This window comes from Delphinapterus leucas, chromosome 12 (genome assembly GCF_059928025.1).
Source record: "Delphinapterus leucas isolate spDelLeu-1000000601 "Yukka" chromosome 12, BTC_Dleu_Yukka2, whole genome shotgun sequence".
NCBI lineage: Eukaryota > Metazoa > Chordata > Mammalia > Artiodactyla > Monodontidae > Delphinapterus > Delphinapterus leucas.
Window position 1 is genome coordinate 64,450,503 of NC_143140.1, and position 18,428 is coordinate 64,468,930.

The following is an 18,428-nucleotide window of genomic DNA, read 5'->3' on the forward strand; positions in this document are numbered from 1 at the left end:
TTCATGTTTAGATGTGCTGAGTGGAAGACAGTGATTATTTTTTCTTCATTTGGGGAATCACTGTGAGTGTAGAGAGTACTAGAATAGGAATCAGAAGACAATTTAGCCACTAAATGTACCACTTTGTGTAAGTCACTTTAACTCTTTCAGCCTAGATTTCCCCATCTGGAAAAGTGGAGCAACAATGCTTGCCTTGGTTTCTTTGTTGAAGGGATCAAATAAAATAAGGTTTTGAGCGCTATGAAGAGCTATTCAGATGTTTGAAATGGTTGTCATATTACCATTTCACCTTAGCCACGTTTTCTGGAAAGGGCAGGAGGTAGGTTTTTAAGAGCCGAACAGAGTGATTTAATTCCTGGCTAAAATTATTAGATTAGTTTTTGGTGTATATATTATACGGACTTGTCACAATACTTCTGGGGGATATTTCTTTTCTATAGGAAATTAGTAGTTTCTCTTTTACAACTTTGGCTCCTTGAGAGAAGGGACCATGTTTTTAACATGGTGTTGAATACGAATTGATATTTATTTATCCCGAGCTAGTCATTTGCTAGGTAGGAGTAGATGAAATAAATACTTTTAAATATAAAATGATGCCAAATTGTGGAAATGGTAGGGTGATGAAAGTAGAAGGGTTGGTGTGAGGGGAATTCATGTGCTGTAATTAATAGTTTAGTTGTGTGAATCTGCTGGGAAATGAGGATGAGAAAATAGGTAACTGGAGTAGTAAGAATTTAAACTCTCGGGGCCAGAAAATGGGTACTGCAAATGACTGGATTTAGGGGAAGCTACCTGTAGGGCTTTCCTCCCCCCCCCCCCCGCCATGTTTTCTAGACCTCTTTGCTGCTTTATTCTAATTCTAATCAACTGTTATCTAGATAGAAAAAAGAAAACCACAAGTACTATCTGTCATTGTTTTCAATTTGATAATACTGAACTTGACAAACTCTGAAAAGTTTTAGTTTATCTCACTTCTCTTGTAAATTATCCAATCAATATGCTAAGAACCCAAAAACCCAATAGTGAAGGAAAGAAAAAATATATGTCCTGTTTAATTCATCCCTGAGGAATTGAAGGTTGGTTCTTGAAAAATTCCACTGGTTTGTTTTGTTTGGTAGTTTATTTCTAAGAAATACATATATCAACAAAAGCTGTTTATAATAGGATGGGAAACTTACAAAAGAAGTTACTTTATGTGGTGTGGACAAGGGTACCTTTGGGGTCCCAAGGCTGGGTAACCTGAGTAATCTCTCTAGCGATGTTTCTACTAGTTAACTCATTTTTATTGAGCTCTTACAGTGCTGAACACTGAAAGACTAGGTCTTTGCCCTTGATGAGTTCCCTACACGCTTACCCCAGGAGTTTGATTTATGAAGTCGAATTGAAAAAAGCCTTTAAGAGAAGTCCTTTTGTAGGAGACAGGGTGGTTTGAAGGAAGGAACAAGGACTTTTGAGAGGAACTTGTATAAAGTTGGGTGATCCTGGATGTGGCTCCAGTTTCTTCCTCAGAAGTGGACTTATAGTTAATGACTTGGGTAGTGATTAGAAGAATTACATGTGTATTATAATAAAACCTTTTTATTATTATTTACTAGTCTTTCTGTAAGTCAGTGTTTTATGTCAGTCCACAAATATTTATTGATATCTATTTTGTGTAAGTCTCCATTGGGAAGTGCTTCACATAATGAATACTTAGAATAGGGTGAAGTGAATGAATTTGTTGAGGCTACAGAGAAAGCAACAGTCTTTGGCTTCAGTGTGTTCATAATCTAGTTGAGGAGATAATCTATACACATACAATGGTAATTACCAAAACAAAGCCATGGTTCAGTGCTAGTGAAAGGTAGATAGAGGTAAGTACTGTGGTGGTACTACTGGATGTGTTTCCTAAGGTAGGGTCCTGGAAGGTAGGGTGCCCTCTGCAAAACACTGTGAAGTGTTGATATAGTCAATGTAATTGTGTATTGAGTGCCTTCTGAATGTCAAGCATTAAGCTAGATATTTTATATTCATTCATTGATTCACTCATTCATTCATCTAACGAAAACTTACTGAGTGCCTTCTGTATGCCCAGGTATTGTTCTAGACACTGAATATTATCCCTAATACTTTCACTAACCTTGAGCATTTGGTATTATTAATTCTCTTTTAGAGCAAACTGGTGCTCAGAGATACTTAGTAACTTGTCTTAGTTCATATCATGTACTTTGAAAGGGGTGGGACCAGGGAAAATGACACTGGCTTTTGTTTTGTTATGTCTTTAACTTTCTAATATTCCAAATAGTAATTCTTAGAATATTTCTAAGAAAACACATTTCCAGATTAATGTATTTGCTCGTATACGTTGGTTCGCTAAGATGAGCAATAGCAAACAGGTGTAAGAAAAAATTACGGGAAGGAAACACTATCTCTTCACTTTCCTCTTTTTTTTTCCTTTTTTTGAAAGTTGGGGAAAGACTGAGTTATACTGAAAAGAACACCTTGGTCTAGTTCATGGCCTTGAAATGATCACTAACTGTTAATAAAACATTACTCAGATTAGTTTTGGGAATTACTAGGCTTATATATAAATAAGATTTCACTTGTTCTGTATAGGAAGAGACCTGATAAGGCAGTAGGGTGTGTTATCAAAAAGTGTAAATCAATCAATCATCAATCAAAAGATTGGGACCTAAATTTACCATTTTGTGAACTCAAAACATGATGGAATTTATTGTGATTATAAAAGAAGAAAATTCAAATGAGGGATAGAGATAATGGTGGTGAGAAGCTGGGGGTAGGGAGGAATGTAGTGTTAGGATCAAAGTTTAATAAAGATAACAGGGAATATGACTAAGAATATATTCACCAAAATACGATAACTACTGACATTATACTCTTTAACCAGAAGAGTAGGCCCATTTACAAAATGAAGTGAAGAGCTTTTGATTCATTGGGCGGTTCTGGATTACAGTGGGAGTCATATAATATTTCTATCATCTGAGTCGTGGTCCATCAAGCAGAGCTTTTGTCTGACTTAGAAGGATGCTCCCGCAGGCATTGATTATAGGGTGATGGGCTGTTTCTCCTTTGTTTTTGTTTGTTTGTTTTTGTTTTGTTTTTTACATTTGTATTGGGGTATAGTTGATTTACAATGTTGTGTTAGTTTCAGGTGTACAGCCTGTTTCTCCTTTGTTGAAACACCGTCATCCAGTACATTTTTTTGAGTACCTGCTGTGTGCCAGGCCTTTTGAAGATTGGACTATAGCTTTATGTTATGTGAAATTTTATAGAATTAAACCAGTTCAGTTCCTAAAACACTTTTAGTAGGATGGTTCAGGCACCAAAATCAGTTGATTATTTTTCTCCCATCTGTTAACACTGCTTGAACCCTGAACTGTGAATTGAAATCCCTGGTCTGGTTGTTAAATGGTCTTAGATAATTTCACCCCATTGGTTTGTGGTCTTATTTGGCAGATTGGAGGCCTAGCTGTTCAATCTATTGATAAGGAGTTTAGCTACAAATGGTTATCAGGGTAAGCCCTGTAGACGTGACTTCTGTGACAGAAATAAAATCTGGTCAAATCTAATTTATCATATACAAAAGAGAAATCAAGTGTAAATCTTTTAATTCTAGCTCTATGTTCTATAAAAATATGAAGCAGAATAAGAAAACAGATACTGCTTTTAGCATTTAAAAAATTACGAAGTGAAATAAGAAAAAAGAACAAGATACTACTTTTAGTTTTCTTTTTTAATTTAAGTTCATGCATATTTTGCATAAGCAGGGAAATATCTGTGTGAGACAGGTTCTTGCTCTTTTTATTCCCCTGAATCCCTCTAATGGGTGTAAAATTTCTATTATTACGCTACTAGTGTAATATGTTGATGACATGCTAGCACTTTTCAGGATATTTTTGCTTCAAATTGAGATATAGTCTGTACACTGAAAATGAACTTCAAATAAAAGCATTTGAAGAGAGTGTATTAAATATGCTGTAAGACTGTTAATGTCAGTTTGTGATTTCATTTTCTATGTACATTTTTTTTTCTTGAAAGGCATTTTTAATTTTCTGTTCCTCCTTCAGAGGAAGTAAGTAGGTTAAGCCACAGACTCTCAAATAATTCATCCTTCTTACAGTAACAAACGGAAGGGCAGGAAGTTGAGATTTCGTAAAGGTTGCCTTCAGTGACTACCCCTTTGCATGTAATCTCCGTGGCAGAAAAGGTAGCAAATCAGAGAAACCATCAATACGTTATAACTAGGGTCATTTTCATTAAAACATGACCAGTAGATAACTACTGGTGGTGGGGGGGTGTTTCTGAAAAAGTATCAATAAGAAGGACTGTCCTAATAACTGATTTCATATCTAAAGGAAGGCATCTACTATATAAGCATATATATGGACAGGAGACCCAGATTCTCAAGGATTTGTTCTTGATGCTACCGAGATTTCAATTCTCACATTGAAATGATCTAGAGTTTTACCTGCCTAAAAATCTATGAACTTGGGCCCTCAGGGCAAAATTTCACATCTCTCCTCAACAGATCTCAGTTCCAGTATGTGTGCGATTCAGAGTTCTTGCCAGTCAGGGTGAGTAGAATATCAAAGCTGGTATCTGTCATGCTTGATTTGAAAGGAAATTTTTTCTTTGTAGCAAAATGTGTTTGTTGAGAGATGCTTCAGGTGTGAGTTTAGATTTTTCTCTTATCCTTATTGAGTAAGCCTGTTTAAGAGGTTTGAATTTAACTTCTTTTCATGTATTCTTCACTGACACTTAAATAAGGAAGGTTTCTTGGAGCAGGAATGTTATCCTTCTGCCAAAGAGGTAAATAAATGCTTAGCAGCCTCGTTGTTAGTTAGAATTTTCACTGGAGAATAAGAGGTAGATGGACAAATGAAGATCGTTTCCTGATTTCCTCTGTCCCCAGTGCCTGCCCACAACTAGTCTGTTATATTTTCCCCTTCTATTTTATTCATTCATCTGATAAATTTTTATTGATTCCTACTGTGGATAATCACATGGGATAGCGAAATGAAGAAATCCAGTTTTCTTTCCTCCAAAACCTCCTGTAAGTAAATGATCATGATATGATGTAATAAGTATTATAATTGGGGTATAGATTCTGCCTTTCCAGCCCCTCTTCTCCTGGCATCTTACGTACACATATTCCAGTACTTGTACAGAGAAAGACTCACTGTAGTCATTTGAGTCCCCTTTGGAGAGGATCCATAGCGTTCATCACTCTTTCTCCTCCTGGCCTCTTGCTGCGATCTCTTACGGTGCTTTCTGTTGGCCTCTGCACTAGCTTTCCTGAAAGCAGGTCCTGGAACCACAGTTGGTATGCAAGGAAGCTTTTATGCCTCCTCAGCAAAAATGTCACAGTAAGGTTGCCAGTGGCTTAGTCTTGGGTCGCTGTTCAGAGATTATGTCTTTCATACTTTTCTGCTTGTTAACATGTTCTTTATAAGAGCTTGGGAAAACTAATACTTATTGACCTTTCATCAGCTTCCCAAATTCATTTTGAAATTTTATTTGTCCATGAAATCCCAGAATCCTACCACAGTTCTTAACTTCCACTTTTCTCCACCTTCACCCCTGGACTCTTAAGAAATCAAATAGGACTTTGTGGTGCAAAGGTATTGGCTTTTACAGAGTTATCAACTCCTCTGCCCTGGGATACTTCAGACATCTGGTAAACCCATGTTTGGAGGGAATGTGGACACTGAAGTGCAGCTTGTTTCTTTTCTTCAAAATAACCGTAGCTGTTGTGGACTGAGTGTCCAAAAAGTACAAACCACTTTAACATGCATGATTAAAACATTTTTTAATCCATATGAAGTAGATATTTCTATTTCATTTTTTTAGATGAAGGAGCTGAGGCTCAAGAGAGGTTGGGTACCCTGCCCAAGATTATACAGCTAGTAAACTGTGAAGCCAGGATTCAACCCAGGCACTCTGGCTGCTATGCTTTTCACCTTTACATTAGACTGGCTTCTTTATTGACTAAAATACAATGTGTTGGGCAGTATGGTATAGTTTGAGGGGCACTGTCTTGGGAGGTAAAAGTCTGTTTATTGGTTGGGTGATCTTTTCTTATCTGTAAAATGAGGCTAAGAATTCTTGGCCATCTTAAAAGGTAGCTGTGAGGGTCAACTAGTCTAGTATTGGTAAGAGCCTTTAAAATGGCAAAGCATAGAAGAAACCCTCCGGCTCCAGTATGTTTGTGTCTCTGGAATGGGTTAGGCTTATTGGCTTTGTGTGACTACCCCTACATGGCCGTGTACTTGTGGGTATGTGGGTTCCCCCGTTACAGGCTGTGTACCTCTCTGGTGTCATGAAAGTACATAGGAGGCCATTAGAGAATAAATCAGAAAACCATAGATAGACCTTAGGAGGCAGAGGTTTTGCCTTTCTCAGGATCACTTTCTCCAGCCTGGACTCTAGGTCCTGAGGGCATTCCCCAGTGTTAGACACTACAAATCTCAACACATGGATGCAGATGGCGAGCTCAGCCAGGAGGCAGCACCTCTGTAGTTGACTCTAACCTGAAGATGAATAAATTCTACCCTGTAAAATACTGCCTGCTCTCATGTTGTTTCTTGAATTTATTTTCTGTAACTCAGCATCTTCCGAAAAGGGGATTCCATGGACCTCGCTATACTGTGATAACAGAGCCACAAGGCTAAGTGACTGTGGGAAACTTGGGCTCAGACAGCACTACACAGATCGCTGCGCTGCTGCTGACGTGCGCCATCCGTCTCCTAAAGACCCCGGGGGGGTTACACATCTCCCTCACCACAAAATTTTATCACGGGACGTGCAGAAATGGTCTAAAAGTTTTGAGGGGCAGACTTTGAGAAATGTGGCCCTAGCCTTTCATCTCGTCCTGTTTACATACCTTAGCCTGGTGTACAGTGTGGTGCCAGCCCAGCATGGTGGCCAAGAGAGCCTGGCCTTTGGGCCCGACTCCCTGCCTACACAACGAATCCTTTTCCATTACTTCAGAGGTATTGTTCTATGAAGAAAGCTAGTCATTTCTGGAGCCATGTAAATATAGGTATTATTATTATTAACAATGAAACATGTACTTTTATGTAGTGATCTTGACATCTTCTGATGGAGCTTTGAATACAGGTGGCTTACTATAAGAGATGCCATTGAAATAAAATGAAGGGAAAGGGGAAAAAAAAGCCACTGACTAATTTTTTGAGATCACAGAGCGACTCTCATGAGCGCAAATAATTGTTAAACCAGGTAATTAGAGCAGAAAGTTAAGATTTTATTGGCGGCTTACTATGGGATAGGCACTGTGCTGAGGTATTACCTGGCTTCTCTCATGTAATCCTCACCATTGCCCAATGAAGAAAAGTTCTATTATTTGCCACATTTTACAGGTGGGGAAATTGAGGCTTCAAGGGATTAGCTGGTCTTATGTCACAGAATAGGTAATTGTTAATCTTTGGAAAGTGAATTGAAGGGAGGAAAGGAAGGCTGTGGTTTGTTTAGGAAAGGGAGAGGGATGGAAAGAGGAACTTGAGAGAGTGTGGCAGGTTTTGAGGATGATGCATGACGTGTGTGATTTGCATCTGTCTATGAAAGGATGACCAGGGGCAGGGTGAGTGGGGATGCGGAGGCCCAAAACAGTTTTATACGCCACTTTAATAACGTGTTTAGCAGTGGGCAGAGGCCTTCTTGATGATATTACCGAAGATGACGCTTAAGACGTTTTTGAGAACGTCACAATGTGCCAGAGACAGCGTTTGGTTAGCGATCGATGATTTCTACAAAGCACACCAAAAGCCAGCTTCAGTTGATGGTATTAATATGGGCATCAAAGCAACAAGGCGTTGGATCCCCACAGTGGAGGCTGACTTTTCTTATTGCCGTCTTACTCTTCTGCATAGCTCTCACTTTTGTTTCTTTCGTGGTCGTGGTTTTAGGGTTAACATTCCTGACTTACACTTCACAAAAGATAACATTGCCCTCTTGAACCCCAAACTGATGAGTTTAGTCCGTTGACACCAGGCACTGAGATCTCAGCCCCGGCATCTCTCTGAATGACAGAATTTAAATCTGATTCTCAGATGCTGCTTCTGAGGTCATGTCTACCCCCGTTTTACAACCACTACCAGCTCTTGGCCTTGTCACCTCTGTAACTTAGTTTTGAAAAATGCACCTGTTAACTGTAAAGCTGTAAAATGGAATTCTAAAAAAGCAACTTCACGTAAAATTATTAAAACTATTTAACTGGTCTTAGTGAACAGTAACTAGCCGTTCTTTTAAATACTGTAATATTTTGAAAACAATAGTTTGAGCAGGCATGGCCAGGCTACGGTTAGTACACTTTCTTTAGTAATCTTTAATTCTCACCTTATCTGCAGATCCAGACTTTTGGTTTATAGGCAAGGCCCACTCTCTCACTTTATGTTGGGACGTACTAGATTGGGTTGCTTATCTTTCAGGGGACTGTTCTCTCCATCACAGCCCCAGGCGGCCTCTTCACCTTGAACTCGCTGTAGAAGTGCAGCCCTGGGGGAGTCTCTGCTCCCACTCTGAGCCACGATTTTATCCTCTCCTGGTAGATGTGAGGGAAGGAATCATATGAAGGGAGGATTGTGAAGGACTCTGTTTATCTCCAGTCAAAATAAGATACAATAGATTCTTGACATTTGTGAGGGATACAGCCCAAGACCATCGCCAAGCCTCAACCTGAAAAAAATCATTGTAGTGTGTAATTCCTCCCTTCAGATTACTAAAGTATAACTGAAAAATGTAAATGATCTCTCTAGACCTTAAATACTTATCTCACTTGATGAGCAAATTTTGTACTGTCGAGAGCACTTGTTGAAACAAAATAACACATCTTTTCTACTTATTTCCTTTTGGAGCATTTGGTAGTTTTGTTCACATAGTGTGTCTGAGTCATCATTGCATTTGACATTTCAGCCTTTGATTTATCCGAAACTTCTGTTTTGTGGCTGGGACCTATCACTTTCATAAACATTTCCGTATTCTCCTCGTTCTGTCATCAACACTAGAATCAACTAGCACTTGCTTTTGTTTCATTTCTTAACAAGAAACAAAGTTTTTATCACTTAATTTGCAGTGGTCATAGCACTCAGACAAAGCACTGTGACTCAGAGCACACCTGGACCTTGGCCGGGACTCTCAGTTTATGGAGTGTTATTCAGAATCATGTCTCTGCAAAATGGCAAATTACTAAATGTCATGGGAACTTCAGCTGTCACTCAGGAATGGTAGAAACCATAAATAGTCTGTGAATGCCAAGGTTCTACTGTATGTTTTTGATACCTCAGTGTGGAGAAGTGAACCCGACCCTTTCTCTTTTCACCCATCTGTGGAGCTGATACATTTGCATGTATAGTTAAATACCTACTAGTTAAATTACCCAAGAGCTTTGGGGAAGTTGATTTTCCTAGCACCTTCTAGTCTATAGCTTCATTTGTTGGCATCAGTAACAAGCTAAGTATTTTTCATAAGAAGACGTGCCTTTCAAAACATGGAGTACTTTAAATAAATGTGAAACAGGATTTTAAAACATTTTTTTTTTAATGTAACTTTTTTTCTTCGAAAAACCCCACACGTTTAAACATTCAACAGGTACTAAAGGGTACACTACACAGAGAGAAGGTTCCCTCCCTTGGTTGTCTTTCAGTCAGTCGTTGCTCCTTCCTGGATGCAGCCAGTGTTACCAGCTTCTGACAAATCCTGGCAAAGATAGGCTATGCATATATAAGCAATACACGTATTTATATATACCCCATTTGTTTTACACGAATGGTAGCACACAGTTTTTATACCTTGCATAAAATTTTAGTATTAATAGTATCTTAGACCTCTATCTATATCAGAATGTGAAGAGTTTCCTCATTGTTCTTTGGGGGTTTTTTTGTTTTTGTTTTTTTATTTATGGCTGTGTTGGGTCTTTGCTGCGCGCGGGCTTTCTCTAATGGTGGCGAGTGGGGGCTACTCTTTGTTGTAGTGCACAGGCTTCTCATTGCGGTGGCTTCCCTTGTTGCGGAGCACGGGCTCTAGGTGCACGGGCTTCAGTAGTTGTGGCGCGCAGCCTCAGTAGTTGTGGCTCGCGGGCTCTAGAGCACAGGCTCAGTAGTTGTGGCGCATGGGCTTAGTTGCTCCGTGGCCTGTGGGATCTTCCCGAACCAGGGCTGGAACCCGTGTCCCCTACATTGGCAGGCAGATTCTTAACCACTGCGCCACCAGGGAGGTCCCCCTCATTGTTTTTTAACCATTGTATATGGCTGTACCACAACTGTCCTTTACTGATGGACAGTCAGGTTGTTTCCAGTTTTCTAACATTACAAACAGTGCTATAGTCCATGAATCACCTTTTACATTTTTTTATACATGTAAGTATCTATAGGATAAATTTCTAGAGGTAGAAGGGCTGAATTGGAGGATATGTTCTTGAAAATTGATCTCCATGGAGGTTGGTTCAATCAATAGTGCCACCATCGGTATGTGAGAGGGCTTGCATCTCCATATTCTTATAACATAGGATTTTTAAATGTAAGGTGTTAACTAATTTCATCACCACCTAATGTTTCTAGATTACTAGTGGTACATGGTAGGCTAGGGCTTCCAGAGATTTCTTTGCATGAGAGATGGAGGAAGTGCATGCATTCGATACATGATCCCCAGGGAGAGTCAAGTTGCACAGCTTTGGTTTAGAGACAAGGAGCGGTGCAGGAGAGAGAGAAGAGGTAATTCTGATGACAGTGTTAAAATGTCATTTAGTCTGTCCTCCAACCCTTTTGCTGAATTCTTAGGGCAAGGAAATTGTAATAAAAATGAGTAAAAGCTAAAGTGAACTGTTTCACAAAAGAGGGACTTTGGGAGTATAATACATTTGCATTGGTGCCAACAGTAATGGTCTTCACCTTCAGTAAAATTATCAGCTCCTTGGTGAGGCATCCGCAATGGGCATCGGTGGGAGCACATTGGGTGTCAGTACCCTTGATATTAGCCATTGTCAGCCATAACATAGGTGAGTGGGAATCAGAAGCTGCATGGATGCAGTTGCTGGATATCTGATCTCGAAAGCTGTCCCTTTTGACATCAGCAGTGGCTGGAGACCATTAGCATTTAGAAGAGGTTAGGAGAAAAGTGGTAGATCTTGGCTAATAACACAGAGGACCCATCATGGTACATATTTAAGATACTTCCTTAGGAAATCTCAGCAGCATTAACAAGAGATTTGGGGTATGATTTTCTGCAAATGAGAAATACTGTTTGTGACTTGTATTGTGAGTGACCGTTATCTACCTGGTTTTCAGGCCCGTGGAATACAGGTTACACGTAGGATGATGGAACAGTACCAGGTGAAATTTAAAGAAAATATAAAGCATAGCATTTCTAAGTACTAAAAAAAAAAAAAATTGCTTAACTCTTAGAAGCACAATTTGTTGAAGTGAAAAGGCTTTGTATGTTTGTATACAAGTGCACACACTTACAGAAGATGAAAAAGGAGGACGACTTAGGGTGTCATAAAACCAGCTTCTGTTCAAATAATATTGGTTGCTGGTTGTTCTACCTGATTAGGAGATGGTGGGAAAATGCCTAATCTATTGTAGCTGTTCAGACTTCATGCGATAGTGAAAGTAGCCAGTGGCTTCAAAATTGGATAAAGGAAAGGACAATGTAGTGAATATTGTTATGCTATAATATTTTATACAAAATGTCCACAAGCCTTAGAATGAAACAATGGATGGAAACAATTTTTATAAATTTTAGATATGTGCTTGCAGGCAGAGTATACTTTGTAACATTACCAGTGTTTTGTATAGCAAAAGCATATTCTAATTATTTCCTAAAATATGTAATAAACATTTACTGCAGCTTTTGTACAGTGATAGCTTTTAGATTACCCCGATTTTCTATTCCTCCTCCTGGTCACAGACAGCATTTTTGCTCTTGTAAATTTCATACATTTATGGTTTTTAGGTAGGAAAAGACCAAAAATCTATTTGTGTTGAATATGTGTCTCAATGACATTTTGTTAATAAGCGTATATTTGATGGCACTTTACTAAAAAGGATACGTGTTGTACTGATCTACATAAATCGAGAACTTTGGACCTAGTAAACTGCTTTCTGGACTTGCTGTGTTCCAAGGAGTAAAATGGGGAAAAGTAGGCTTAGCCAGATTCTCAGAGGGGGTAAGACTTTGAGACAGCACAAGACGGTGGTTGAGAAAAAAGCCCAGGGTTGGAATCAGACTGACCTGGGTTAAAATCCTGGGTATGCCACCAAGTGTGGTTTCGGGTGAGTTACTGAACTCTGCACTTTTTTCAGTGTCGACTAGAGGGATGATAGAACCCATCTTTCTGTGAGAAACAAATAAATGAAATAGTTTGTCTAAGTTTTCTGATGTTTTGAATGCTTTTCTGGAAGAAGATGTGATTGAATTAATAAATGAAAAAATTTTCTTATTAAAGGATCACTCAGGTTTTACCTGGTTTATCCACCAGGGGGAAAATTATTCTGTCACTCTACTATCTATCAGGAAAAGCTGCCACTCCTACCTTAGAAAGTCAGGTTTGTTGCTGATCTTTATGTATTTAGTGAGGTAGGAGTCATAGAGGACTTCAGTATGAGTCTTAATTTATTTCATATTTTTACTATTTCTTAGATTAATTCTTCCTCCGGCCTTTACAACCTATTTCCTGTTTTGAGGATTAAGTCTTAATGATAAAGGAAGAAAGAATATTGAAGCATCTAGTAAACTCCAACAGAAGATAGCTATAATTCAAAGAAACACAGGGTTTTGTTTTGTTTTTTTCCTATTGACTATTTAAAATGTGGAATGTAGTGTAATAACCACCCTGGACCCTTCACTCGTCTTTATCTTCACAGTTCCAACATGTTGCCGGTCTTATTTCACCATTTTACCCCTTAATTAATTTGTAGCAACTTCCTCACCTTATATCACTTCATTTCACAATTTCAGCTTGTATCTCTAAAATACAAGGAAGACCTCCTCTCTTTAAAGTATGTATCATCATCATCCCTCAAAAAAAAGCAATGGTATTTCTCTAATATCATCAAATAGTTGGTATTCATATTTCTCCTCCTGTCAAATCATCTTTTTTCTTTTTTTTTTTTTTAAGATTTTTTGATGTGGACCATTTTTTTAAAACTTTTCTTTATTTTTATTTTTGGCTGCGTTGGGTCTTCGTTGCTGCGCATGGGCTTTCTCTAGTTGCGGTGAGCGGGGGCTGCTCTTCATTGCAGTGCGCGGGCTTCTCACTGCGGTGTCTTCTCTTGTTGCAGAGCACAGGCTCTAGACGTGCGGGCTTCAGTAGTTGTGCCTCGCGGGCTCTAGAGCGCAGGCTCAGTAGTTGTGGCACACGGGCTTAGTTGCTCTGTGGCATGTGGGATCTTCCTGGACCAGGGCTCGAACCCGTGTCCCCTGCATTGGCAGGCAGATTCTTAACCACTGCGCCACCAGGGAAGCCCGATGTGGACTATTTTTTACAGTCTTTATTGAATATGTTACAGTACTGCTTCTGTTTTATGTTTTGGGTTTTTGGCCCCGAGGCATGTGGGATCTTAGCTCCCCAAGCAGGGATCAAACCCACACACCCTGCATTGGAAGGCGAAGCCTTAACCACTGGACTACCAGGGAAGTCCCTAATAATCTTTTAAAAAAAAAAAAAAATTTAAATCAGTGTTCAAACAAGATCTATGAAATGCAGTATTGCGATTGGTTAATGTCTCAATCTAAATTTCAAATTTCCTCTTCCATTTGTTTATTAGTTATTCCTTACAATTTTTTGTGTGTGCCGAAAACAAGTTTTTAATCCTGTATAGCAGTGGCTTTCAGACTTTTTGGTCTCAAGTCCCTTTTATGCTCTAAAAAATGAAAAACCCAAAGAGCTATTGTTTGTGTTATATGTATCAATATTTACTGCCTTAGAAATTAAAGTATATTGGTTATTTATTATGACTCATAACATAGTAAACTGATTACCTTAGTACGTATAAGCACAATTTTTATGAGCTATAATCACAGTTTCCAAAATTTAAAAGAAAAGGTGAGAGAAGTAACACTGTTTTACATTTTTGAAAATCTCTTTAATGTCTGCTTAATAGAAGAGAGCTGGATTCTAATACCTGCTTCTCATTCAGTCTGTTGCAATATTTTGTTTTGGTTGACGCATATGAAGAAAATCTGCTTCACACTGGTATGGGGTTGGAAAATGGAGGATTATTTTAAGTTTTTCATTTAATGATGGACACTCTTCTTTAATATTACACCAAAACTTGACATGTGGTAGTTTCTTAAAGGTTAGTTGCAGTGTGCAATTTGAAATCCTATCAGTGAGCTTTCTGTACTCTGTCACATTAAAATCCATCAGTCTGTGTTGCACTTTGAATGGATCCTTTAGCCATGCATAATTTTGTAACTGTAAGCATTGGTCATTTGGAAAAATCACTTCACTGAGTTATGTAGATCTTCCAAATGTTGACATATTTCATTATGAAATATTTTTAAAAATCATATTCATGAATATCACCACCCATCTCCTTAGAAAAGTCTGTAGCTTTTGGGAAGCTGTCAGGCTCATGGTGGTGGATACAGGTTTTCCAAAATGCTGAAATTGTATCATTAGTAACGAATGCTGTCAGTGTGACAGAATATTTTCCAAATATCTAAACTTGAATAAACATCGTTTTTTAGGTAAAAGTGGGATTCCATAAAAAAAAAAAAAGCAGCTTGTTCAGCTTGCATCTCAAACAATTCACAAGTGCTTTCCCTTGAGACGGCGTTGGTATTTTGCCATGCCCCCGAGCACTTTGTGCATACTTCTGTTTCATCACACAGAATATTAAAAAGATATATATTCAAATATCGATTTAATAAAATTTATTATTTTACTTCATCAAAGGTGGTTTTTAGTGAATCTGACATTTGTTTACTGTGAGTGCATGCTGCTGAAGAATAAAATGACTACTACTGCAGCTGGGTGCCACAGCTTCAGCAGTTTTATCCACTATTGCTTTGCACCATCAGTGTAAATATCAACATAGTGAAGAAGGCAAATAACGTGTTAATATTTTTATGAAAGTAATTTTGACTTCTTGGACCTTTTCGAAAGGTCTCAGCGTTCCCAGTACAATCCATGTTTTGCTTCTTATGTCTTAATGGTGTGATTTCACATGTTCCTTTGTCTCTGGTATTTCCTGTAAATAGACTTGATCACAACAGATTTGATTTAGTTTTTTCCTGGCAAGAATACTTCATAGATGGTGTTGGGTTGGCAGGTATTCTTAGAAGGCATTGATGATGGTTGCTAGAGTCATTATTTAATGGTTGCAAATGGCTATGTTTCAGTTCTATCATTCCTTCTCTATTTATTAGCAAGAATTTTTTTCTGAAAGGAAACTTCTTCTCACCAATGATTTGGTTACCCTGAGATACAGTTTTTATCGATCTCATGCAATATGGGCAGGATAAGTCCTTGTTTATTTTTCCAAATAATAAGATGGTTGGTTCCCTTGTATAATCAAAAGGTGACCAATGAGGTGTTCTTGGTTGGTTTGTTTGTTTTGAATATCGTTGTGAACTCATAATGATTTAAACTTATTTGATGTGTTTCAATTCACTGCAGCTAATATCCTTACTTTGGCCAACAGAAGCCTCTTCAAGTTTGCTTCTGAGTCCCTTTGGTATGACCTCTGCTGTCTTTGATAGCTTCCTTGCTTTTTTATTTGATAAGATGTTCCAGGCTCACCTTGCACATTTCCTGCCACCTCTGGGAAGGCCTGGGAGAAATGGTATTTAGAGACCACAATCTGAATACTAGGCTGTTAATTACTATTGATTGGTGGTTGTTTCTAGAGTTTGTCAGTGGGCAAAGCTAGAAAATATGCATATTTTTTAAACATAAAATGCATCATGAAATTATACAGATACTTCCATTCAGATTTAGGACCCATTGATCTTCGATCACTTGTCAGTGACACCAACATAATTATTTATTTGTTTTATCCCATACCACACAGACAGCAGTTTCAGAATAACAATACTACCGCCAATGGATATATGATTACGAAAAAGTTTGTTTTGAAAATGAAAATTAAGAGCATTATCACAGTGTAGCTAGCCAAATTGGTTATCTTAACATAGCCTAATTGTGTTTGCTGTACATTTTGAGACTGTTTTCCTGTTTCTCAGAACATCAACTTGGCAGATATTTCAACTGAGTTAAATAAATCAATTTCATGAAAGAATCAATCATACTGTATATTCATTGTATTGATAGAACAGACTTACCTGTCAAATTTAGTGTAGATGGCATTCAATAATGGACTGAATTTTCTTGTTCTTTTTTAAAGTCTAAATGGCCTCTTTTTCAACATTTTATACTGGATACTATCCTTTAGCCACACCTACTCTCTTTTGAATGTCTTGGGGTGGGGGGAACTCCTTAGAGGGTGAAGAATTCTATCCATATGTCATCATGATTTTTTGTTCTAAGTGAATATGCTATGAAACAGTGAATTCCTCTTCTAACAATAGCAAAAATTTACCATGGCACTTTTTGTTTAACCTAGAACTTTTATTAATATATTTTCTCCTGTAATTTACCATGGATTGCACTAGGAAGAATATGTTTGAAGCAATTATTTCTAAATCTCTGGATATGGGATATTATGATCAAGAAAATTATGTAATTAAGGGAAATTGAAGCAGTGACTATTAAAATAAAAACTGATTTGTATGTAGAATATTTAAGTGATATGCCCTTTTTTCCTTTTCCAGGTTAAAAAAAAATCATGACTGAATCTGCCTCTAGCACAAGTGGTCAAGAGTTTGATGTATTCAGTGTTATGGATTGGAAGGATGGAGTAGGTACATTACCAGGAAGTGATTTAAAGGTAAGCTGTCTTTATTACATAAAATTGTGTGTGTGTGTGTGTGTTTATTATTAAAATGAATTTGAGCACATATGTGAAATAAGGATTAAAAGCATTAAGCATAGTGGCTGTAGTTTTATATGATGCTTGGTCCTCAGCATCTCAAGATGATAAACTGCTGGTGGTTTGGCAGAAGCCTTTGTCAACTGGGGTAGGGGACTTAGAAGTATTTCTGCAGTCTGTACGCATTTTGTAGAAATTCATGTATAGCTTCAAGGAAGATGGTTTCAGGTTTTAGTCTATCAGGATGGCCAATAAATGTAAAAGTGGTAGACTTAGAAGGTCTAGCTTTGTATATTTTTTGTAGTAATGGGCTTTGTAACTTGAAGTGAAAAACCACACTCCCTGTGTCCTAGTTTTCTTATTTTAAAACTGGATAATGTTAAAATATTGAATAAACAGGACTGTTCACCTCCCTTAAATTATTTATACTGTAAACTGTAAATATGGATTTTTGTGTAATCACTTTTTCAGAAGCTGGTCCTTCCTGTAAATGAGACCGCTTTTGTATAGCTGAGAACCCTCCTCAGAGAACACTGCTTCAGTCTGCTCCTTTTCTAGGTGCTCAGCCTGCCCCTTTTCCCCAGCCCCCCAAAGCCACTCCAGGACCACATCTGCTGCACCCTGGGACAGGGTTGTGCAAGCACTCACCTGGAAAGTCAGCCACCCCACCTCTCATTTCTAATTTGCTTTTGCTCTGATCCTGTCTCTGGAACCTTGAACCTGTCCGTGGCCCTTTAGACTTTGTGTTTGTACTTAGTCACTCAGGTGTTTGAACATCCGACCTCCCTAACTGGACGTCTCTTGGCTTGCCTTGCTGATGCTTGGCGTTCTGGCCTGTTCTTGAATAGAAATTCCTGCCCCCTAATATTGACTTCTTGGAATCCAATCCCTTTTAATGGCCACTTGACAAGTATCTGAGCCAAAACTGTTCTAGTCCATCCTCAGTGGTGAGATTTGGGCAGTTCACCGCTTGTTGGAAAAATACTTAGATTTTAGTTGGTTTAGGTTTAATTAAGTGCAGTGTGCCAACACATCTATCTGAGTTTAGTTTAACAAAAATATTGCAGTGAGGTTTAGTGAAATATGGAAAGGAGATTCGGTTTTTAGTTTTAGTTCTATGTGACCTTGAACAAGTCAGTTAATCTCTTTGGGGCCAGTTTCCTCTTTGGTAAAATAAGGAATTAAATGAATGCCAAGGGTTTTATCTTCTCTAACATTCTCCAAATGTTCATCTGGATTAGATATGATGGAAATAGAGTGCTGAAATTTTTGAGAAAGAAAAACTCTTCAAGATTCTGATAGTGTCAGCCACATAATTAGCTAAATGAGCTTTGTTATTTAAATTCTAAGTTTCACAATCTTTATCTGTAAAATGGGGTTATAGGATCTATGTCATAAGCTGGTTGTAAGGATTGAAAAACATAATATATGTAAAACACTTAACAAATTGTATCTTTTCTTGCTTTATGGTATATTATG

General features: G+C 38.1%; 1 protein-coding gene across 8 annotated transcripts in view; it reads left to right on the top strand.

Annotated features, from left to right (window-relative positions):
* The window catches only part of L3MBTL3 (L3MBTL histone methyl-lysine binding protein 3), a 125,924-nt gene that overhangs the window by 4,831 nt on the left and 102,665 nt on the right, over positions 1-18,428 (top strand). For 6 of the 8 annotated variants that reach the window (XM_022556421.2, XM_022556448.2, XM_022556430.2 and 3 more), the window contains one exon: positions 16,792-16,907. In XM_022556421.2, coding sequence (XP_022412129.2) covers positions 16,806-16,907 — 102 coding nt within the window. In that variant the 5' untranslated portion in view covers positions 16,792-16,805. Of the gene's footprint in view, positions 1-4,528; positions 4,575-16,791; positions 16,908-18,428 lie in introns of all 8 variants that reach the window. The other 2 variants (XM_022556443.3, XM_022556439.2) reach the window with 1 other exon arrangement.